This window comes from Doryrhamphus excisus, linkage group LG7 (genome assembly GCF_037039965.1).
Source record: "Doryrhamphus excisus strain RoL-2023G ecotype Guam linkage group LG7, RoL_Dexc_Guam_v1.1, whole genome shotgun sequence".
NCBI classification, from domain to species: domain Eukaryota; kingdom Metazoa; phylum Chordata; class Actinopteri; order Syngnathiformes; family Syngnathidae; genus Doryrhamphus; species Doryrhamphus excisus.
Genome location: NC_136363.1, coordinates 10950947 through 10974030, shown reverse-complemented (window position 1 = coordinate 10974030; position 23084 = coordinate 10950947). Strand labels below are relative to the sequence as shown.

The window sequence follows — 23084 nt, the reverse complement described above, 5'->3', positions numbered from 1 at the left end:
GTGTTTCCTGTAGCCTGCAAGCCCGATGGACCAGGTGGGGAAGATGCGTGGCCAACCCTATGGAGCACCCAACCCTTATTCTCAGCAGCAACAAGGACCTCCCTCTGGCCCTGGATCCCAGCAAGCGGGGTCCTATCCAGGGCAGGGCTATGGACCTCCAGGCCCCCAAAGATATCCTGTGGGGATGCAGGGTCGAACACCTGGTACGATGGGCGGCATGCAGTATGGACAGCAGGTCAGTACTTATTGATTTGGATGCTCTTCGCGGCAAACCTCACTGGAATTGGAGTGTGGTGTTCAAAGGTCGTAATGACTGTGTGGCGTCTGTCCTTGCTTTTGACACCAAATTAACCTTTTCCTGGATGTGCAGCTTATGAGCATGGTTATCTCTTCTGGAAACATTTTGCCCTCACTGAATTCAATCAGTGCTTCATGTCAAGAGGATGTTTCTTGCAGTTAATGTCAGAAGGAAACCATTAAAATACCATTGTGACTATTTTGTCACTGCCTCGGCTGGTAGTGACAGGCAAGCTTAAGAAATAACAGCTGAAAACCATGAGAAGCCATTAGGAAAAGCAAGGCAAGCCTGTTGTAACTCATTTTTGTACCTGGAGCCTTCAAAAGAAAAATGCTTCCAACAGGAACAAGCGTGACAAAAGCACTCCCATCAATATTTCACACTGTGCTTTGTTTTGATGTTTAAAACGACAACTGTGGAATCCATATTGTACATGGCGGCACAGTGGGCACTGGTTTCTTACAGTGTAGTACAATTGGAAACAGCAAAGTTTTTTGGCATGCACCTGGACAATAAGACAAGGCAGTGAAATGCATGCAACGATCCTGCTGAGTGTAGGCTTTTTTATGCCTATTGTGTCACGCTTGCCTGTGCGGTATCTGAGTGGAGACTCCACAAGTGCCCTCCAGACAGGAAAAGCGTTCTCCATGCTTGTTAGGCAGGTACAATACAGCTGCACCAACTTTGGTTTGATTTTTTTTCTTAAGCATCTGACCTCATGGTTTTTCTTTTAGAGTTACCTCACAAGGTCAGCGCTCCCTCTTTTGACACTCCTTCTCCCACTCAAAAGCTTTCTGTGCACAGGAAAAGCGTGGATGTGAATCCTGCAATTACTTAGTTTAAATTGTGAATACTGCAAGGCTGACAGATATTTGTACTGCAGAAATTGCTTCATGTTTATATGCAGTTGAAGTGTGCTGAGTAATCTTTGACCTCAACATGAACTATTGCTGAACTGATTCACCTGCCTCCATCTGTAGATGTCAGCCTATGGACAGCAGGGGCCAGGAGGCTATGGCCAGCAGAGTCAGGGCTACTATGGTCAACACGGTCCCCCACCTCACCAGGGGCAGCAGCAGACAACATACCCTGGGCAACCCCAGGGTAGCTCTGGGCCTCCCTTCCCCCAGCAGGGGCACCCTTCTCAGCCCCCTGGCCAACCCGGGCAACCTGGGGCCCCTTACTCGCAATCCCAAGGTCCCCATGGCGCTCCTCCCGGGCAAGCACCCTATGTACCTCCCCAACAACAGCAGACCCAACAGCAGCAAGGTCCTGGTTCTCAGAACCAACAAGGACCCCAAGCCCAGGCTGGCTACCCACAAGCTCCTGCATCAGGCCAACAAGCGTCTCAGCAAACTCCACCGCAGCAGCAAGGTCCCCCACAACAACAACCACCATCACAACAACAACAACAACAAACACAACAACAGCAGCAGCAACCAGGAAGCCAGCCTCCTCAATCACAACAACCAAGTCATGGCCAGCAGAGTCAGCCATCACCATACTCCCAGACTCCTCCACTGCCTCAGCAGCAGCAGCAACCACAGCAGCAACAGTCGCCATATCAGAGGTTCCCACCCCCTCCCCAGGTATCCACACAACTGCTGTGCAATTCATCATTCCTGTGTATTGGCCCAAATATAAGACGGCATTTTTCCCTAGGCATTATTCCCCAAGTGTGAACTGGATGGGTTCTCTTATTTATTCAGCATGGAGACATTTATAGATATATTTACCAGGCCATCGCCACCGTATATCAGTTTTGTTTGCATACATATTTTGCGTAGTGTTCATATATGTGCTTAAGTGAACTGCACTGCAAGGAACTTAATTCGGACCCATCTTTCAAGTGGTCAAACTGCCAGGCAGCTAAGGAAGATGATTTAACTAAAATTGATAACATGATTAAAAATAGTCTTTGATTTTGTCTTTAAAACTTGAAAACTGATCTTGAAAAGCCTTGGTCATCTTATATTCAAGGTTGTCTTATGTTGGGCTCCATGCAGCAATAGCAGATGCAGCCAAGCAATTAAGACAAGATGCTTGATTTGATGGTTTTCTCCTTGGACCAGGAACTTTCCCAGGATTCCTTTAGCTCCCAGTCCAGTGCGCCCCCTTCCAACCAGCCCTTGCCTTCCAACAAGAGCAGTCAAGAAGACAGCATGCAGGGCCGGCCATCCAGTTTGCCGGTGAGTCCTTTTGCGTCTTTGTTTTTAATTTGTACGTTTTAGCACCGTTTTAGTAGGCAGTCTGGCCGTCCGAAAGCCTTCTAGCGAAGATAAGTTCCCCAAACTCCACATTATAGCTTGGTTGTAGCACGTTGCCGTTGTCTTGGCAGTGTTTATAGGCCAATCTCTGGAGCTAACCTCATTCCGGGCCTTGGGAAAGGAAAGTGAGTAATGAGATCATTAATGAGAGACAATGAAAGTGAGAGAGCAATGTCAGGGTGGCGAGTGGAAGATGCAGGACGGAGCAAGCAAATAACTTCAAATGGTGTGAGCGATCTTGTCTGTGTGGGAGCGGGAGAGAGAGAGAGAGAGAGAGAGAGAGAGGGAGAGAGAGAGGAATGATAAGAAATTCTGTCTATGCCAATAGGGGATGCCCTCAGGACGTGTTACCCTCCTGTTTATTTTCTCTCTCTTTATTTATTTATACATCTCTGTGGGCTTTAACCATTGGCTGAACCGGCCACGCTAGGGCTATTTTTACTCTTTTCTTTTTCCTCCTCCCTCCCTCCCTCCCTCCCTGCAGACTTATTGGGGATTCCCTATCTGTGCCTGCTGATTGGCTGTGAGGCAATAATCTGCTTCTGTCAGCGTGTTGTAGCACATGACACTGTGTACCGATTAGTGCAAGTTAAAGAGTTCAAGCCTGACGGCTTGTATCAAAATTCAAGTGTTAAGAGGACATGGCTGCAACAAAGATAATGGGTATAGAATTGGTTGGTATCATGTGTCATGTATAATATCAGTACTGGAATCTAATGTTATGTTATACTCCTCTAAAAACAGCAGCCTGCTTATAAGAACCTTTTACACTAGTTTGCATCTGAGCGTGAGGCTTCTGGGATGAGACTCGGCACCTCCAAATCAGAGGCCATGTTTCTCAGTCGGAATAGGGTGGAGTGCTCCCCTTGCGGGTTTGGAATGAGGTCCTGACCCAGGTGGAGGAGTTCAAGTATCTTGGGGTCTTGTTCATGAGTCATGGAAACGTGGGAGCGTGAGGTCGTCAGGCGGATCGGCACAGCGTCTGCAGTCGTGCGTTGGCTCACCATTGTCTCTCACCTGAGAGATTACATGGTTTGATGGTTTTGTGACAGGCAGTTTGGACACCCCACTTTAGTTCAAATTTTTAGACTGGATCTTGTCATACAAGATTTTGATGAGCACTTTTGGAGTACTTGCTCTTTAACTAGCCTTCGAGTCCTATATTCCTAAAACACCAGAGCGTGGTGTCCTTGACACTAAACACAAAATAAGAATAGTGAAGGGATAACTATAACAAAAAGTGGTCCCTTTGACAATTTAGTTAAATAGCTATGGGCTAGATGAATGATAAAATTGAATATACCCATAAGAAGTTGATTTTACAATGTGATTTGCTCTACTTTGCTATCCTCCTAGCGCCCAAAGTCGAGCTAGCATCAGTCATTTAGCCAGGTTACATGGAAACATCTCCTCATCCCAAATCTGTCTGAGCCAGGTGCAAAGACTGTGATGTGTTCAGGAGGCTCAGTGCCTCCTGGAAGGTGTAGGGAGAGAAGCAGCTGTGGATTAGAGTTTAGGAGGTAGGGGTAGTTTGATAGGGGGAGAAAAAAAGAAGTGGAACTTGCTGAGCGAGTCAAACTGGTTTCTGGTTTGTTTTCACCTTGGCTCCGGGACACACGCAGGTGACTGTTGAGCATTAACCGCTCCGTCGGCTGCTCCTCAACTTCTGTTCTTACTCTTCTAAAGCTCGTATCTTATCAATTCAGTTTACATTCATTTGGTCTTTCAACAGGCTCTGTTGTGCTGTGGCAGATAAGACCATCCATTGGGATTATGGACATGTAGAATAATGAGGGTTGCACTTTGACTCATTTACAGTACCTTAAAAGTCTTGGAAATCACCCCACTCACGGCTTAACTCTCGCTGGAAGTGACACTTCCTCTCCTTGTCAAGCCACAGGAATGGGGACATATCTAACCCTCCCCTCCACCTTGCCCTCTCTCTTTTTATTTTAATCTCCTCCTTGTCCTCTCGTATAGGTCTTTTGTACACTCTTTCTCCACTGTTGGCTTAATCCCGCTAAAGGCCGCCCACTGGCTGTGCTACTCCTCTTTTTGATGTTGTCTCAATGTGCTTCAGACTCGAGAGGAAGGTCACATGTTGGTCACACACTTTGAGTTTGTTTTACTCCGCTCCCCCCCTCACTGACCTTCTTCTGATGATTTCTTCCGCCTCTCACCAAAATAAGAGTCGGTGGTCCAGGGTTAAGGCCGAGCCTGAGAGGAGAGAATGGATTGAACTAAGAAGGGATTTTAAAAAATCTATTGTTTAACCTTTTCCATCACAGAACAAACGGTAAAAATGCTTATTAGCTTATAGCGCATGGGTCAGCAACCTTTACTATGAAAATAGCCCCCTGAGAAACCCTTGCTAATGCTAGTGTTTTCATCTTGCATGTCTAACAGCCCAGTCAGATATGACTTGGCACTTCACACGGGACTGGAGGCTCTCATTTGTGACCCATATTGATGAAATATGTATTTTTTTTTATGTAGTCATGATTAGCTTACCGTGGGGATTGCACGCTTAAGCCGCCTGCAGGTGAAGGGAAGCGGCATAGACGATGTGATGCATATTTTAGCGGACTAATTAGAAACAAATATGTTATGTTAATGTATCACTTTGAATTGAAAAATAATAAAATAAACCATAGTGAAAAATAATTACATTCATAAATAACTTTTTTTTTTGTCCTATTTCATTGTGGCACAGCCAGGAGGCCGAAGAGCTGCAGGTTGTCTACCTCTGAGAGAGAGAGAGAGGTTTGCTTGAAAGGACAAGCCATCGCCAACTACTGGCCTGTCATGCACATTCCAAGCGTTGAATAGGGATCATGTAAATCAGGGGTTTGTGTAAAATTAAAAACGCTAAAAACACTCCGGTATTGCTCAAGATGTGCTAAGCCGTGTAAGTATATTTTGCTAACTATTATTGTTGGAGTGATATCTTGTTAAAACATTCAAGATTTCAACTTTATCTCTTGTCATTTTGGCCCTAATCCACCTCCATGTGTCATGTTTAATTGTATGTATTCAGTATCCCTGGGGACCAATCAAAATGGGGCTGCGAGCACCCCTAGGTATATGAAACCTATAACGTTTCAGTCAAACCATCTTGAGAAGATCTGTACTGTTGTTTTTTTTTGGTAGTAGTTTTGCCTCTGCTTTCAGTCCATAATTACGTCTATCTACCAGAGACCCGCATGTAGAAACCACAGCCCCTTTCACCAAATCACCTCTAATAGGCAAAACTTCAGATTTTTGGATCCTCCAGTCTCTCCCTAGGCCTCTCTCTCCTCCTACAAAGCCCTCATTCCCAGCCCAGCCCAGCTCTGCTCTCCTGCGGCAGCTAAGCTTGTTTTTGCGACATAGCTCTGGAGCAATCAGCCTGACAAGGCCGGCCCACTTTTTTTCTCCCTCCCCACCCTTCTCTCTCCAACCAGCCCAACCCCCCCATCGCCGCCTCCCCCAATATTGCACTTTAGTATTTTGCTGCTTTATTTTTCTCTCTTTCAGGGTTATGCCTCCCTAGCCCTGCTCTCCAAATTCTTGTTTTCTCCTTCCCTTGCCTGCGCTCTCCACACTCCTCCTCCTCCTTGCTGGCTCCCTCCTCAGTAAATCAGCTTTCATAACGCTGTGCAGCACAGCCTTGTTTTGCGAGGCTCTGACGCTGACTTATTCAGAGTCTGGGGCTGGTTTCCTGTTGCTATTCTGGGGGCCTTGCTTCCTGTGTGGACTTGTGTTATTCAGATTCCAGGGTGCCTCTCACTCTCGCTCACTCCCACCCAATCCCTCCCTTCCTTACATTCCCCTCCCTCCCTCAACGTGTGATTTTTAATTAATGTAGTCGAGAAAATTCAATGTGCTGACAAAGTGTGTTGTTTTGCATTTTTGCTTGGGTGAACTGGTTTCTCGGCAAGCGGTTTTTCTTTCTTTTTTTTTTTTTGCTCTTGTGAGCCTGCACACGGAACACTCTCCCGCTCCCTTTTTGCTCTCACTCTCACACACTCTCCCGTGCCCCTCCCCTCTGCCTCCATTTGTGCTGGGCTGAGCTAGTTTTGCAGCACAAAGACTGTGGCTGACTGCAGCACTGTCTGTCCTCTCTCTGCGTTCTCCCTCTCTCGCTGGATGGATGAGAGCGTCGCTACAATGGAATTAGCCCTCACTCCACCAAATAATTTCACCCTATCTCCCCTGCTAGATATTAGTTTGTTGTTTTTTTTACAGCGCCCTCTAGACTCCCCCTTCCCCCCATCTCCCTGAGGCCCCTCCAACCTCTGAAGGCCAGGGCTCCTCAGATGCCTGCCTCACTTGGGCATCTGTGCACTGCTCAGGGACTCCCTGCTACCATTGTGATCACCACAAAAGGCCCGTAACGCTCACACACGCACACCATCTCAACATTATTCACAGCAATCAGAGCCCCCTCCTACACACACACACACACACACACACGCACTCCCTCCTCCCCTTCACCACCGCTTTCCATCAGGCAACACACAGACTGCTGCTGCTGCAGTGTTTGTGTGTGCCGAATCCCACCTTTATTGTTCCCCTCCCACGGAGAACCTCAATTAGGCTAATGGGGGGGGGACTTTAAAAAGTAACTCCCTTACCTTTTGATTGTATTTAGGACTATTTTTTGATGCGCTCCTCCTAACTTTTGCTTATTCATGTTGTTTTTCCCCCGCCCACGTGGCTGTGGGTGATGAAGTAGCAGGGTAATGGTGACCTCTGGGGAGCGACAATAGCTCTTGCGTGGATGTAACCCATATCTACTTGTGTGTCACCTCTTAAATATGGAAAACGAGGGCATTTGGGGCATTTTAATGTGATTTTCTTAAGGTTTGCGTTGCACCTGTATGGGGCCCCTCTGTGGTGTCCCTTCTGCCTGTGTTGGATGTGGAATCGTGTAATGGCTGCTGCTGCATCATGAGACCGGGGCCTGCCTTGCTTCTCTTCCTTTCACCACCACTTCTTCCCTCCATAGTGGAATGGGAGTGCCCCCTTATGGTTGAGCTTAGCCCTGCAAACCTTGAGTCAGGGCTGAGTTTGCCTCTCCTAAAGTCTTCTCTGGACTCAGCAAGTCCAGTGGGCTGCCCGGACGCAGGTGGGACACTCGGCTAGCCGGCACGGGGTCAGGAAGTCCGACCCGTCCCCTGTTTTAGTCACAGTGTTAATGTTGTGCTTCCAGGGAGCGTTGTTTGCATACCTGAGTTCATTTGCGGAAGACACTTTGGTCATGTTCCTTGCTTGGAGTCTGAAGTCCTTGGTGCTTATTGCACACGTTCAAGGAGCTCAATATTCACTTATTTGTCCACCTTGTGTGAACGTGTCTCCCAGGCGTCCTCGTTCCCTTGTTGTGACTAAATAAGCATTGGCTCTGACGTGTCTCCTCTTACAATGACAGGCTTCTTCTTTTGTAGTAGCTTGACTGAGCAGTGACCCTGGCGAGCACACAGGGAGGCCTGAGAGCGAGCGAGCGAGCAGCAGACAGGGAGATGGCAGCCACTGCGGGGTGGGGGAGGGGGTGCGTCTGCCCTAATGTGTCAAGCACGTGGATCACGGTAACCATGGCAGCCGTGGAGATGCAGCTCAACCCCCGCCCCCAATACAGCAAGCACATGTAGAGTTTTCCTTTTTAGGATTTTTTTTTTTTTTTTTTGCATGAAAAAGCTTTTGGCTGCCAACGAGAAGAGTGGGTCATGGACACGGTGTTGAACTTGTGACCAGGTCATCCATCCTGCTTAGCACCAGGTCTACTTCCATGACTGAGTCGCACGTTCCAGATAGCTTCCATTATCTCAAGGCCGCTACTCTGTTTTTTTTTCCCCCTCTCAGCCTCTTAGAGGGAAAAAAAGGAGCGAAACAGACTGGCTTGGCAGACTAATGGCTGTGGTCGGGCTTGACTGGCTCAGTGAAGTAATCTGCAAATGGAATACATTAAGATGACGACGGCGAGGACGAGCGCATGACTCAGGAGATGTGGAGAACATGGGAATTGGTTCACACAACAAAAATTGCATTTCCCAACAAATTCTTCTTTTATTTATTTTTATAATTCTGATCCCTCATTAAATTTCATAAGTCTAAATTTCTGTCCCCTCTCAAGCCATCAGACGTTACACATCATTCTTACATTGTGGTGTACTCTGTTCTGGAGGTCCATGTTAGGCAGAGCTGGGGAAAACACAAAATGGCTGCCACAGAGAGAAGCTCCAAGCTCTGCTGAAAGGGCTGCAGTTTGCTCCCTTCTGCAGCACTGTTTTATGTTATTTTCATCTCTGGTTAAATTGCCCATACGCATTTATTTCTTTGTGTACATATCAATAATGGCTAGCGACGTACCCAGCTAACTAGCTGACAACTCGTCTCGCAACTTGTCCTTCGCGCTCTCACCCTTGTTGCTCTCCATCATTTCCCCCTCCGCTATAATTATGAGTGTGTTGAATAGCAGGGCATCAGTATCACCATCAAAGTGCCCCCCCCGCCCGGCGCTCCTTCCTCTACTCTCTCTGCGTCCGGGCCCGTGAAGTCAGCAGAAGAGGCTGGTGTGTGCAGTATCGAGCCGGGGGGATCGATGGCTGCAGAGTAGGAGTGGGAAGGAGCTTTGTTTGTTTCAGTGTGGGTTTTTGTGTGACTATGCCTCCACTTATTTGGGCTCTGGGGGCCGAGCTGTCACACATCAGATGCTTACTTAATTTTTAAGAGGTATGTTTGTTTTTTAATCGAGGGAAGACGACGACTTGCAGTAATGTGCTGAATTTTAAATAGGCAATGGAGCTTTGTCATTCTATACTTCATCTTAAGTGTTGTCTTTTCACGTCTTTGTGCAGAATTTAATGTTTGGATGAAAATAAAATTGTGAAATTATTGACTTACGGGTGCTGGTTTTTATATGGTGCAGCAGCAGACACTTCTAACACACACAGGCAATTTTAAAACAGAGGTGATATAATGTGGGACAGAGTCAATTATGGTTGTTTTTCCAGGCTTCTGATTAGAAGAAATGGCTGAGACAGTTGGTCAATTTGTTGTGTATGTGGACAGACACTTCTTTTTTTTTTAACTTTTTTTTTTGGTATGTGTGTTTATGTGGACGTGGCCATTAGTTAAATTGCCTTCTGATGAAAGATACATGACTAGTTGAGTTTATTGAGATGGAAATCAGTCGCTTTTCCATGGTGAAATTAGCATGACTATTCAAGTGCATTTGTTGTCCTCGGAGACGTCACCTGCTTTTCCAGTCAACAGGGAGACATCGTTAAGCTTGTTGTTGACTGAAAAATGATATGCTTTTCCATGGTTAAATTGGTTTAGTACTTAGTTAGTATGCTCTTAAAGCATACAGGGCACTTTGTTTGTCTCTGTGAAATTGTAAACACGTGAACCAGACATGATTACTTGAGTTTAGTCTGTTGAGTTGGAGATTTTCTTTTCCTGAGTGTAATTGGCATGACTAGTCGACCTTATTTCTTGTTGCCCTACTAAAACATGTCATTGTTTGCTTTTTCTTTGGCAAAATGTCAGGTGTCAGACGTCTAGTTTCTAGTTTGACTGCGATGCCTTGCTTTTTCTTGCTGAAATTTCTACAGAGCGTTTCGTAAAGGCATGAGAATTTGCCCTCTGTCGTCGATGGCTTTTCCTTTTGTGATACTGCCAACAGATGAAACAGACACTACAAAATCAAGCTTGTGTACGGTTGACTCCTATTCAGTGTTGCAACCGGCCCACTTCCAACTTCCTCGCTTCTCTTTCTTGTCATATGACTGAAGCGTGTCAGCCATTTACAATGAACCCCCGGCTGAGGTCTGACCTCTTGTGCCCTCGGAGAGACACCTCCAGGCATTGACCCCTGACCCTTTTTCTGCTCTGCAGTTTAGGGCCAAGCAAAGGGAGATTGATGCTGGCGTGTTTTTGTAACAATGGCGTGACTCTTTTGAGTGTGGCGGCTACCGGGGTGGTCATTGTGCTGGCCAGCAGACAGAGCCTTCTCTTCTGTCAGATGACCAGTCTTGTGATGTCTCAGCAGAGGTGGGGGGGTGGGTAAATGTCACCTAATGACATTGGGAGCTGGGAAAGGATCCCACCATGGTTGTTCAAGGAACATGTTTGATCCTTGCTCCCCTGCTTGCATCCTGACCTGTATTTAATAAACATTAAGGGATTATCAGGCCAAGTTAATGTAGACTAGCCCTCCCTGCTGTGCATCCCATGCTCCTCCTGTGCAGGTCAAAGAGGACTTGGCGAGTGCAGTCACCGAGAGAGAAGGCGGTCTGGAAGAGGGAGGGAGGTCTTTATTGTGAATCAGCGTTCTCCTCCTGTCATTCCTTCTGTGGTTCCTCCATCAGGTCACATCCCAAAAATAGCAACGGGCGCTGTTTCAAGTGCAAAACCGCCGGCTTCAAGGCTGCAGCCAGCCTGCGAGTGTGAGATTTCTATGGGAATTGTTGGCCACCTTCCAACCAATGCTATTGCCCTCCCCGCCCCTCCCCTCCTCCCTCTCTCTCTCTCTCTCTCTCTACTCCCTCCCCTCTTCCTCCGACGTGACTGGCAGATGAGCTTGCATTTCTGAGGAAGCACATGGGCTCCATGTGAGTGGCCAGTGTGTAAACATTCACCTTCCCACAAACATAATCGTTGTGGGCTGCCTTCCTGCCGGGCCGGCTGCCTTTGTGCTTCGGCCAGGAAAGGCTCGATAGCAACACCACATGGTACCAGACTGTTCCCAGCAACTGCCCCTTCAGCTCTTTTCCTATCTTACCTTCTCATAGTTCAACTGAATTGCTTGTTGCAGTGGAAAACCATATATCTGAATACCATCATAAATAAATAAATAAAAAATACTCTGTTTTTCCAGGATCTGTCGGGCTCCATTGACGACCTTCCCACCGGCACCGAAGGAGCCCTGAGCCCCGGTGTCAGCACCTCAGGTGTGTCCAGCAGTCAGGGGGAGCAGAGCAACCCCGCCCAGTCGCCTTTCTCGCCGCACACTTCGCCCCACCTGCCAGGCATACGCGGGCCCTCGCCATCACCTGTGGGTTCCCCCGCCAGCGTCACCCCCTCCCGCACTGGCCCCCTGTCACCCGCTGCTGTGCCAGGTAAAGTTACATGATGCTTGGGGGTTTATGTCTTTTTATTTGCTTCAAGATGACATTGTTTGACTGCTTGAAAATGTGGCAAATTACCGTATTTGGGAAAGGAAGAACAAAACAAAAAAAAACAAATGGAAGCAATTTTCACCTGACAAGGCATAATAAAACAAAAACAAAACAACCCAACCACTCTGTCTAATTCCAAATGCATTTCCACTGAAGAGCTGACAGCATCAGATGCCGCATGAAAGCAGGAGATTTGGAGTCCAAACAGAAAACTGGCACATTCAAAAAAAAAAACAAAAAAAAAAACAGAGAGATCTCATTTGTAATTCATGAAGTGACTTGCCAGATGGGAACATTAAGTCTCTATCTACTATCACAATGCTTGTAAACCAGCCAAACAGCAGAGATGCGCTGCCCGCCGCTGCCCGTGACAGAATTGTGTTTTCATTTCACTTGTGCTCCATTTCATGTGACTCATTGAATTGGACTTGGTTGTCCTTACAGGTAATCAGATGCCTCCCCGGCCGCCCAGCGTCCAGTCAGACAGCATCATGCACTCTTCCATGAACCAGTCGGCCATGGGCCAAGACAGGGGTGAGTAGAAAGCAATGAGTAAATGTCCATGCAGACTTGTATGCATTTGTTTGTGTAAGATGACACTCCTACGCCTGTGTGCAAATGTTATGTGCATTTTAAGTGAGCCATAAATGAAAGTAATAGTGTTACTTCTCCGTTTCTCTCGCCTTCTAGTGTACATGCGTAACCCACAGATGCCTCCTTACGGCTCCCCTGGACAACCTGGCTCTGCCTTATCTCCACGCCAGTCTTCGGGGGGTCAGATGCATAGTGGAATGGGACCCTATCCCCAGAACAACTCCATGGGGAACTACGGGCCTCAGGGTGGGCAGTACGGCCCTCAAGGTGAGGCTACAGGGCACTCCTGCTTTGACACCTACATAAAATAAAAAAGACAAGGGGAGCATATTACACATTGGAAACCCTAAAGGTACGGCTGACCCCAATGTTCCCGATTTATGCAAGATAACCCAGAGTTCCATTTTCCTTTCACTTTCTATACGTATCACATTATCACTTCACTTTGAAGTCTGTGCGCTTTGAAGAAGTTCGCCCAATGAGTCATAGCAACAGACCGACATGGCCAGATAAAGCCTGCTTCATCAGACTGCTTGTCATAACAGGCAGCACTGAGGTAAATTTAGAGCTGGACCACAGAGAATCTGACTAGAAGGCTATACACTTAGATGGCAAACTTTGAACACAGCAGGTGGTCGTGTGAAGTAGCCCCATGTGAGCAACACATTCAACATTTCCATGCCATATACTTCCAGGTTATCCCAGGCCGCCCGGCTACTCAGGGATGCCCAATGCCAACTACCCGACCGGGCCTGGCATGGGTGGCTCCATGAACCCCATGCCCAGCCAGGGCAGCGGGGCGCCCTATGGAAACATGCCTCCTGGCAGAGTGGGCCCCGGCCAAATGGGTTCAAGGCCCTACGGCCCCGGGATGGGCTCAAACATGGGCAACATGCCTCCTCAAGTGGTGTCCGGGATGTGTCCACCTCCAGGCATGAACCGTAAAGACGGCGGCCCCTCCATGCACCATGGACCTACAAACTCTATACACAACAGGTGGGCGAAACACAACACAGCACAATGAGCCCTTGCATTAGAGCTGCCGCTTGTAAAGCTCCAATCTTTCAGCGTAATAAGACTGTATAGTTGGGTGTTTTATTGCTTGCAATGCTTTCCTGTGTGACCATGAAAAATGATCCGCTTTTCCCACGTGCTGTGTTTAGTTTGAGCGTGCTGTGGAGTGCATGGCAGAAGACCAAGCACTTATCTGAGCGAGTGAGAGAGAGAGAAGGAGGGGGGGGGGGATCGAGGGAGAGAGAGAGCAGGCGAGAAGGATCAGTGAAACACTTCTTTCCCAAGCAAGGATGCCAGATCAGCCTCCAGACATTCAGTCATCATGAGTTTGGCAAATGCTAGAATCACTTCTTGATGTAAAACGTTTTTTTTTGTCCACAAAAACACAATGCTAGAACAAAACCCCAGAGCTGAATAGAAATAAATTATTATAAAAGCATCATTGACATGAATTTGTAAGCTAATAGTGTATAATTATCTTCTACAGGCCACCCGGTTACCCCATGTCTCAAGGCATGATGGGTTCATCTTCTCCATACGGCCCTGGCATGAACAGCATGCACGCTATGATGAACCAGGGAGGACCAGGTCCCTACCCAATGGGTGGAAACATGGGCAACAACACCCCCGGTCAGTGCAGCTTACATAGGCCTATTCAGATTACATTTCATATATTTGCTTGTGTGAGCCTCTACTCCTCAACGACTTAAGACAACATGCACTGTGTTGGATGTGATATAATATTGGACAAATACACCACATGGCGGCACTTATTAACCCCCATTATTCAGATTGTCTTGACATTTGTGATAGAGGACTCCACAAATGTGACAAGATTGTGACACCCCACGTAAATTTTATTTTAATGTCTTCTTTCTATTACTCCTCAACCCTAGGAATGGCTCCAAGTTCAGAATTTGGGATGGACAAAATTAATCCAGCTCAGAAAATGAACAATAAAGTTGACGGGACTCCTAAGAATGATTCGAAAAAGGTAGACATTAGCCTCCGCACAACACCATTGTCTTTTTTTCCTTTGTGTTTTTAACTCAACACCTTTGATCTCTTGTTTTACAGAAGTCGAGTTCTTCGACCATCACCAACGAGAAGATCACTCGTTTGTATGAGCTTGGCCCAGAACCGGAGAGGAAGATGTGGGTGGACAGGTACCTGGCCTTTGCAGAGGAGAAGGCTATGGGCATGAACAACCTCCCCGCTGTGGGACGCAAGCCTCTCGATCTGTTCCGACTCTACGTGTCCGTCAAAGAGATCGGAGGGCTGACCCAGGTTAGCCAGCATTCCTCCTGATTTTTTGTTCATGTCGGAGACGCTTTGCCTGAGACGCGTGTTTGCTGCGGTCGCCCACCAGGTGAACAAGAACAAGAAATGGAGGGAGCTTGCCACCAACCTCAACGTGGGCACGTCAAGCAGTGCGGCCAGTTCCCTCAAGAAACAGTACATTCAGTGTTTGTACGCCTTTGAGTGCAAGATCGAGCGTGGCGAGGACCCGCCCCCGGACTTCTTTAATACGGACACCAAAAAGAACCAGCCTAAGATCCAGCCTCCCAGCCCTGGTAGGTGCTATTGTATGAATGAATATTGAGCCAAGGCGTGAGTTCCATGTGGGAATTTGTACTTGGCATTTGCACAGGACATGACCACACACTTGTCCTTTCAGTCCCCGCCACCCCTTTGAGTTTTGTGTGCTAAATCTTTCAATGAACTCTGAGTAAGACGCTGCTTGTATGTCAATACAGGGGTGTGCAGTTGGGGGGCGGGGGAACCACATGCTTCTAAGAGCCGCCCTGGCTGTCACACCAGGGGTGCAGGAAGTCAGTGTTGCTGTGTCACAGGATACATCAGGGTGCTCGTCAGCTGGCACCGACGTTGTAGTTACTGTGAAGGAAGAGCAGAAGGAGGAGGGGAGGGGGGGGGACTGATGTTTGCAGCCTGATTGGTGCCTGGCCCAGGGCTACAAAAGCAACCCTCCCTGGAGATTAGTACTGAGCCAGAAATGATGAATGGAGGAGGGGTGGGGGGGGACGCTTGTGTGTGTAAAAGTCACACAATTTCTCTGACTCCTTCTTCGCCTCCCCCTCCGCCTTTTTTTCCCTTTGCTCCCGTGTAGAAGGGAAATCCCTGCCCGGGGGGAGGGGTGTGTGCTTAATGTGTGTGTATGTGTGAGAGTGAGAGAGGCGCGAGGGTGACGTGAGAAATTGTGAATAAGTGTGACCTGGCACTGACCCCACCGTGCGTGTGTGTGCGGCGATTTAATGAATGGGGAAACCGTGAGTCATCAGACTTGAGTCCTGAGCTGGATGGAGCATGATGCTGTGTTTCACACACAACACAATCTATCACTCAGCATCATGTGCACAACACTGTCTTGACACTGCCATTTGTCAGCGACATAGTTCAGGTTGTTGTTGTTTCCTGGTCATTTCCAAGAGGCTGGTGCTAGATTGGCGCTCCCGTGGCATGCCGTGATGAGCTGGAGGATTGAAGATCTTTCCTGGCGGTGCACTTTACCGTAAAAGCCGGGCAGCTTGGCTCTTAGCTGTGTGCAGGAATTTCTTAAAGGGATTGCCAGAAGCATCTCCTGAAAGGATAATCGACAATCTTATCCCACCTTGCTTGCAACCAGCATCTCAGAGCTGTGTCACAATTCCATTACAGAAAATAATGTTTACTTTTGCACAACTCAACGTGTCCCAGCAGAGCTAAGAGATTCATTTACCCTTGTTTTCTCGTGCAGCTGGTTCCGGATCGCTACAAGGCCCCCAGACTCCTCAGTCCACCAGTAGTTCTATGGCAGAGGGGGGAGAACTGAAGCCTCCCACCCCAGCTTCCACTCCTCACACACAAATGCCCCCGATGCCCGGCTCCAGGTACGTTACTATTGTATCACATTTAGTCACTTTGTATTCTTTTATTCTTTCAACTGTGAACCGTAACCTATTATTTGCATTCATCAGGAGTAGCCTAAATCTGCAAGACCCCTTTGCTGACAGTGGAGATCCGGCATTCTCCCGAAGGAACTCCATGACTCCCAACTCACAGAACTACCAGCCTGGAATGGGTGGCCCCGAGATAATGGGTCGGATGGGTCCCTATGAGTCCAGCAAAGACCCCTTTGGCGGCATGCGGAAAGGTGAGTGACCACTGGATCACATACCACAGGAAGGCTGCGGAAAGTGAAAACTAATTGTCTGTTTTTGTTTTACACAAGCTGGAGAGCAGTTCATGCCACCAGGGCCTAACAGCGGGATGGCAGAACAGTACAACAGAGGTCCACCAGGACCAATGGGAAATATGCCAATGGGCCAGAGGCAACAGTATCCTTATGGATATGACCGCAGGTAATTGTTCAGATTCATCAAAGGGGAAAAGTGGCCCACCAGGTTAAAGTATGGGATATTTTATGTTAAATACACTCATTTTTTTACCATTGTGCAGACAAGAATCAAGCATGGGCCCCGATGGCAACATGGGGCCTGCAGCCGCTCAGCCTAACATGATGCCTTCTGGAGCAGACACAGGGATGTATTCACCTAGCCGACCCCCTCCTCAGCAACGGTAATTGGCATTTAGCTTATAAAACATGCGTTTTGTATTTTTGTTCTTTCCATTCATGTGCAGTGAATATTTGTGATATTCTCTAGACATGACTCCTATCCCAATCAGTACCCTGGCCAAGGAGCACCCCCTGGTGGCCCGTATCCAAATCAACAACCAGGAATGTATCCACAGCAGCAACCGGTAAGGATAAAGTTGAAGTTGCTGGGTTAGGAGTTGAATACATTGATTAATTGAATGTTGCTTTTTGACAGAACTACAAGCGTCCTGTTGATGGCGTGTACGGCCCTCCGGCCAAGCGCCACGAGGGGGAAATGTACAACGTCCCTTACACTGGGCAACAGCAACCGGGACCCCAATCTTCTGGACCCCAGGGCCAACCGGACATGTATAATCAGTATAATGCTTACCCTGGAGGCGAGCGTAGACCACCAGGTCCGCAGAACCAGTTTCCCTTTCCCTTCGTTAGGGACCGTGGACCATCATCTGGTGGTCCAAATTCCCAGATGATGGCGAGCCCCATGTCTTCAGGTCCTGATGGCTCCCAGGGACCAATGTGGCAGGGCCGTAACGAAATGGGCTACCCCAACTATCCCAACCGTCAGGGACCTCCCGTGCCTGGCCAGGCCCCCGGCTACCACGGCATGAATCGCTCAGAGGAGATGATGTCGTCAGACCAACGGATGAACCACGATGGCCAATGGCCCGGTCACGTCAACCAGCGGCAACCACCTTTCGGCCCGGGTGGTTCCGGCCCACCCATGACAAGACCTCTTCCATCTACTTACCAGACGTCACAGAACCATATTCCTCAAGTGTCGAGTCCGGCACCCATGCCAAGGCCCATGGAGAGTAGGACCTCGCCCAGCAAGTCACCTTACATGCATCCAGGCATCAAAGTGCAGAAAGCTGGACCTCCAGTGCCCGCCTCCCACATCGGACAGGCCCCCGTGCAGCAGCCAATGATGCGACGAGATGCGGGTTTTCCTCCTGGCTCTGTGGAGTGCTCCCAGCCGCACCTCAAGCCACGACGACGGCTAACTATGAAGGACATAGGTAAAGAGTGTTTGCTTTTTAAATACTTCTCACATGTCCTTCAATTATTGGCCAAAATCCAGCCTTGATGCCGGAATTGAGAAGTTTAAAAGTGCTTTCAGCGAACCCATCTTGAGACATGCCATCTTGTGTGTCTGTAACTTGAAGGCTAACAAGCTGTTTGTCTGCATGCCTCTTTTTTACATACTCTATAATGCTGCACTAGCCCAATTAAATCATGTAGTCATATCACATGCAAGGGGGAGTCGGACAGGAAGACATTAGAGACTAGACCAGGGGTCTCAAACTCAAGTTACTTGGGGGCCACTGGAGCTACGGTCTGGGTGAGACTGGGCCACATCAGGTTTTCCCAAAAAAATAAAAACAAAAAAAAACTGTTTATTAAAAACAGAAAAATATACAATATATATACACTTTTTCAGTGCTTTGTGCAGTACAAAGCTCTGATAAAACATTCCACTGTTCTCAAATATCTTAATTTGTATTTTTCTGTACAAAATAAGATGAAAATAAATAAACAAATTAAGAATAAAGAAAATCAATCAATTTGTAATAAATAATAATAATAATAATAATAAAACAAATAATAAAAACTTAAGAAACCACATGTAGTTGGTGGGTAGACAAATTATTTTTTTCAGATTAAAATGAACAAAGCATTATTAGAGCCCTGTAGACATGACAAAACACGACTATAGTCACATTTATACTCTTTTTATTTACAACATATTGCGCAACTGCAGGGTCTTGAGACACATGCTAACTCGCAAACTAGAGAGCTAGCGACCTAAACGGTAGCCTCCAAGTTATTTCCTTTAAACTTAAAAAAGCCAAAAACGTACCACTTCCACACGGATAGGGAGGATAACTATTAACAGTTATTTAACCTTTAACATGAACATTAATCAAACGTAATAATATTTTCTGGGTACATGATACCATACAGCATCCATATCAAACTTGCGCGGGCCGCACTAACATTAAACTTTCATATCAAGGCGGGGGCCTCAAACTAGTGTCCGCAGGCCGTGTGTTTGAGACCCCTGGACTAGACATTAGCAACAATAGCTACATACGTGAGTTAGTACTAACATTACAGCCACTTTAGCCTATTTGCAGAAGGAAATCTAAATGATCAGCCAGGTCTGTAGCTGACTAATAGTTGGCAGACGCCCCGTGCTTTATTTTAAGATGTGTAGAAAAGCCTCCTTTTTCAAATCGATTCATATGTTCTGTGGTGCGTTCACAGGCACTCCTGAAGCGTGGCGGGTGATGATGTCACTAAAGTCTGGTTTACTAGCAGAGAGCACCTGGGCCTTGGACACCATTAACATCTTACTCTATGATGACAACAGTATTTCCACTTTTAACCTATGCCAGGTAAGTTCTACCAGCAGGATCAATTGGATTATTTTGCACGTGTGACCTTTTTTGCTGACGTAATTTTTATTTTTTCAGCTTCCTGGATTTCTTGAGCTGGTGGTGGAGTACTTCAGAAGGTGCCTGATTGAGATCTTTGGCATCCTGAAGGAGTACGAAGTGGGAGATCCCGGCCAGCGCACCCTCATCAACCCCAACGCTGCTGAAGACTCGGATGATGAAATTCCAATGCCTGAGGGAGAGGACATGGACACAGACGAAGACTATGATGATGAGGAGGAGACGGAGGACACAAAGGCCACCACCCCATCGGTCCAGGTGAAAGAGGAGGACGATTGTTCCCAGAGAGACAAGTCTTCAGACGACGAGGCAGAGGAGAAAGAAAAGGACTTGTCTGTGAAACAACCCGTTACCTCTACCTCAGGGTTTTCCCAGGACCTCAACTCGGAGAAGCCCAAACAGGCGAGCAAGTTCGATAAACTCCCCATCAAGGTCGTGCGGAAGAAGAATCCCTTCCAGATGAACCACCAGTCCAAGCTGGGCCAGCGGCAGAGCTTCGACAGCGGACTGATACACTGGAGCGTCGGTGGGGGCGACATCACGGAACACATCCAGACCCACTTTGAGAGCCGCGTCAGCCGCCTTAAGGAGCGTAAGCAGACCCCCTCCGTGAGAAGCAAGAAGACATCTGAAACAACGAAAGAAACGTCTGACAAGTCTAATGGCGAGAACAAACCAGGACCGCCATCCTCTGACCCTCAGAAGACCCCTCTTCCTCTTCCCATCGGTGCGCCAGTGACCGCCACCATTGACGACGTACTGTCCGCCCGGCCGGGATCGGTCACAGAGGAGGTGGTCCGTGGCGGCGTAGAGGAGCAGAAAGAGAATGGCAAGTACCTCTTCAGCATCAACCCCGACCTCCAGAGCCGCCGAAACATTAAGATCCTGGAGGATGAGCCTCACAGTAAGGACGAGACGCCGCTCAGCACGCTCTCCGACTGGCAGGACTCGCTCGCCCGCCGTTGCATCTGTGTCTCCAACATCATACGCAGCCTCTCGTTCGTCCCCGGCAACGACCTGGAGATGTCCAAACACCCTGGTCTCCTGCTGCTGCTGGGCCGACTGGTGCTGCTCCACCACAGGCACCCCGAGCGCAAACAGGCGCCTGTCACCTACGAGAAAGAGGAAGAGGAGGATGAAGGTGTGAGCTGCGAGAGAGACGAGTGGTGGTGGGACTGCCTGGAGGTGCTGAGGGAGAACTGCTTAGTGACTTTGGCCAACATCTCCGGCCAGCTAGACCTTTCCATCTACTCGGAGAGTATATGCCTGCCTCTGCTGGACGGACTGCTCCACTGGGCCGTCTGCCCCTCGGCAGAAGCTTTGGACCCTTTCCCCACGCTGGGGCCTCACGGCTCGCTTTCCCCACAGAGACTGGTCCTCGAGACCCTCAGCAAGCTAAGCATCCAGGACAACAACGTGGACCTCATTCTGGCGACGCCGCCCTTCAGCCGCCTGGAGAAACTCTATGGCTCGCTGGTGCGTCTGGTGGGCGAGCGCAAGGTGGCCGTGTGCCGCGAGATGGCCGTCGTCCTGCTGGCCAACCTGGCCCACGGCGACAGCCTGGCGGCGCGGGCCATTGCCGTGCAGAAAAGCAGCGTGGGCAACTTGCTGGGCTTCCTGGAGGACAGCCTGGCCGCCACCCAGTACCAGCAGAGCCAGAGCTCCCTGCTGCAGATGCAGGCTCATTTCGAGCCCACCAGCGTGGACATGATGCGGCGGGCGGCGCGGGCCCTGCACGCCCTCGCCAAGGTGGAGGAGAACCACTCGGAGTTCACCTTGTACGAGTCGCGGCTACTAGACATCTCCGTGTCCCCGCTCATGAACTCCATGGTGTCCCAAGTCATTTGTGACGTACTCTTTCGCATCGGCCAGTCATGACAGCTGTGGGGGCGTTTTCCACTCTGCCCTATTTCCGTTCCACCCTGCCCCCACTTTTTTTGTGTGTCTGTTGCGTGTGAGTGAAAACAGCAAAACTGACTGTTTTTTTTTTTTTTTTTAATTTATGCAAAATCACCTCGGATTCCACTGTCTTTCTACCCCTCTGCTTGACACGAAAGGAAGGATTATCATGAAGTAGCTGTGGATTTTACGCTGAAAGATACTGGAAGAGATGAATTGATCGGGACCTGTGCTTAGCCTGAAAGGACTTGTTTTTCAATTAAAATGAAAAAAAAATCCAGAAAAAAAACTGTAACCAAAGTTGCTGTCTCGTTTACAGTGAGTTTTGGGGATACATGTGCTTGCTTTCTCCCTGGAGGGGTCAAGGAGAGAGAGGGGGGGGGGACTCTACGGAGGCAGGCGGCGGAGCGGGAAGATTGCTGTAACTTGGGATGTCGTGCGCTCGGCCCCCCCACAGGAACCACATTTGGGGCTGTGAGCGAACATCTGTGGTGGGAGGCCTGTGCAGTAGATTGTAGGACTTCTTTTCTGTACTGTACACCTTAAGACAAACTGTAAACATACTGTAATAATACTGTTTCACACTGAGATACGCTGGCTTGGCAGCAAACTGTAGTTTTTCAAACAGTTTTAGTTGATGTCGAGAGAGACGACGACGGCTTTCCCCCCAAAGTATGGTGAACCTACAACACCCCGACCTCTTCTTCTTTGTCCCTTGATTGTATGACTTGACCCTTCTATTAGGACTGGTCCTCAGCTCTAGATATATGCAGTCCAGGCTGCAGTGTATATATATGATGTTGTACATTAATTACACTTCTCTCTCTTTCTCTAAAATCTGTCGCTTCACCGTTTTTAAAAAAAAAAAAAAAAAACTTTGACAATTACCACTTTGGCGAGGGTTTAGCTGCAGCTTCACTCTCCCAGCAAACACAAGACACACACAGACTGTCTGGTGCGGGTGTAGAGAATATAACAAATCTTGTCTGCAGTTCCTTCATGAATAACTAGACCTTGATGAAGAAACTGTTTTTATTTTTTGTTTTTTTTCCAGTGATGCGGATTCTGCATATTTGTATTTCAGATGATGTAGCTAAAAACTTGATGTAAATTCCTCTTCTTTTCTCCCCCTCCCCCCTTTTTTTTGGCTCAATGAATATCATTTATTCAGTATCAAATCTTTATACTATATGTTCCACGTGTTAAGAATAAATGTACATTAAATCTTCATAAGATCTTTGCTGTGCATTTATTTAGTGACAGTCGTCATATGCGATACCACTGACTTCCTTTCCAATAATGAGTCAAAATCAGGCTTCTATCAGTGATACCGATCCAAGACTGTGATCTGAGTACACCCCAAGCGTCTGGAAAAGTAGCGTATTTCAAATCATAGCATAAAGCATCAAATATTTAGGCGCGATTTATATTATATAGCAGAGCTACTACATGACAGAAAACAGGACAAAATCAGAAAATGTCAAAATGGTGTATTAAAAATAACTACAAATGAATAAAACCTTCAACAAGTACCACTAGAATGAAACATTCACTATCAATTCAAACTGTTCCCTTCCACTCTGTTAATGACAGCTGTTACCTCAAAGTATTGATATTTTGAGTATCGATTTTCAAGGTTAAAGATCTGGCATCTGAGGTATCCATATTTCATAAGTTTGTTTTTTTTGTATTTTGGTTTAAGTACTAACGCTATCCTTGCTACGTTTAAACCATGACTTTAGCTTCAAATGCGACATGTGCAAATTTATTTTTTATTTC

The 23084-nt window shown here is 47.7% G+C and overlaps 1 protein-coding gene across 2 annotated transcripts in view; it reads left to right on the top strand.

Moving 5' to 3' along the window:
• Positions 1-22542, top strand: part of arid1ab (AT-rich interactive domain 1Ab) — a 51295-nt gene extending 28753 nt beyond the window's left edge. For both annotated transcript variants that reach the window (XM_078792081.1, XM_058046670.2), the window contains exons 2-20: positions 14-235; positions 1279-1887; positions 2371-2487; positions 11426-11666; positions 12171-12260; positions 12417-12587; positions 13016-13316; positions 13822-13964; positions 14231-14328; positions 14412-14621; positions 14704-14908; positions 16090-16222; positions 16310-16485; positions 16564-16693; positions 16791-16910; positions 16997-17093; positions 17165-17966; positions 19216-19346; positions 19425-22542. In XM_078792081.1, the coding sequence (XP_078648207.1) occupies positions 26-235; positions 1279-1887; positions 2371-2487; positions 11426-11666; positions 12171-12260; positions 12417-12587; positions 13016-13316; positions 13822-13964; positions 14231-14328; positions 14412-14621; positions 14704-14908; positions 16090-16222; positions 16310-16485; positions 16564-16693; positions 16791-16910; positions 16997-17093; positions 17165-17966; positions 19216-19346; positions 19425-21284 (5844 nt within the window). In that variant the 5' untranslated portion in view covers positions 14-25 and the 3' untranslated portion in view covers positions 21285-22542. The remainder of the gene's footprint in view (positions 1-13; positions 236-1278; positions 1888-2370; positions 2488-11425; positions 11667-12170; positions 12261-12416; positions 12588-13015; positions 13317-13821; positions 13965-14230; positions 14329-14411; positions 14622-14703; positions 14909-16089; positions 16223-16309; positions 16486-16563; positions 16694-16790; positions 16911-16996; positions 17094-17164; positions 17967-19215; positions 19347-19424) is intronic.
• The last annotated feature ends 542 nt before the right edge of the window (positions 22543-23084 follow it).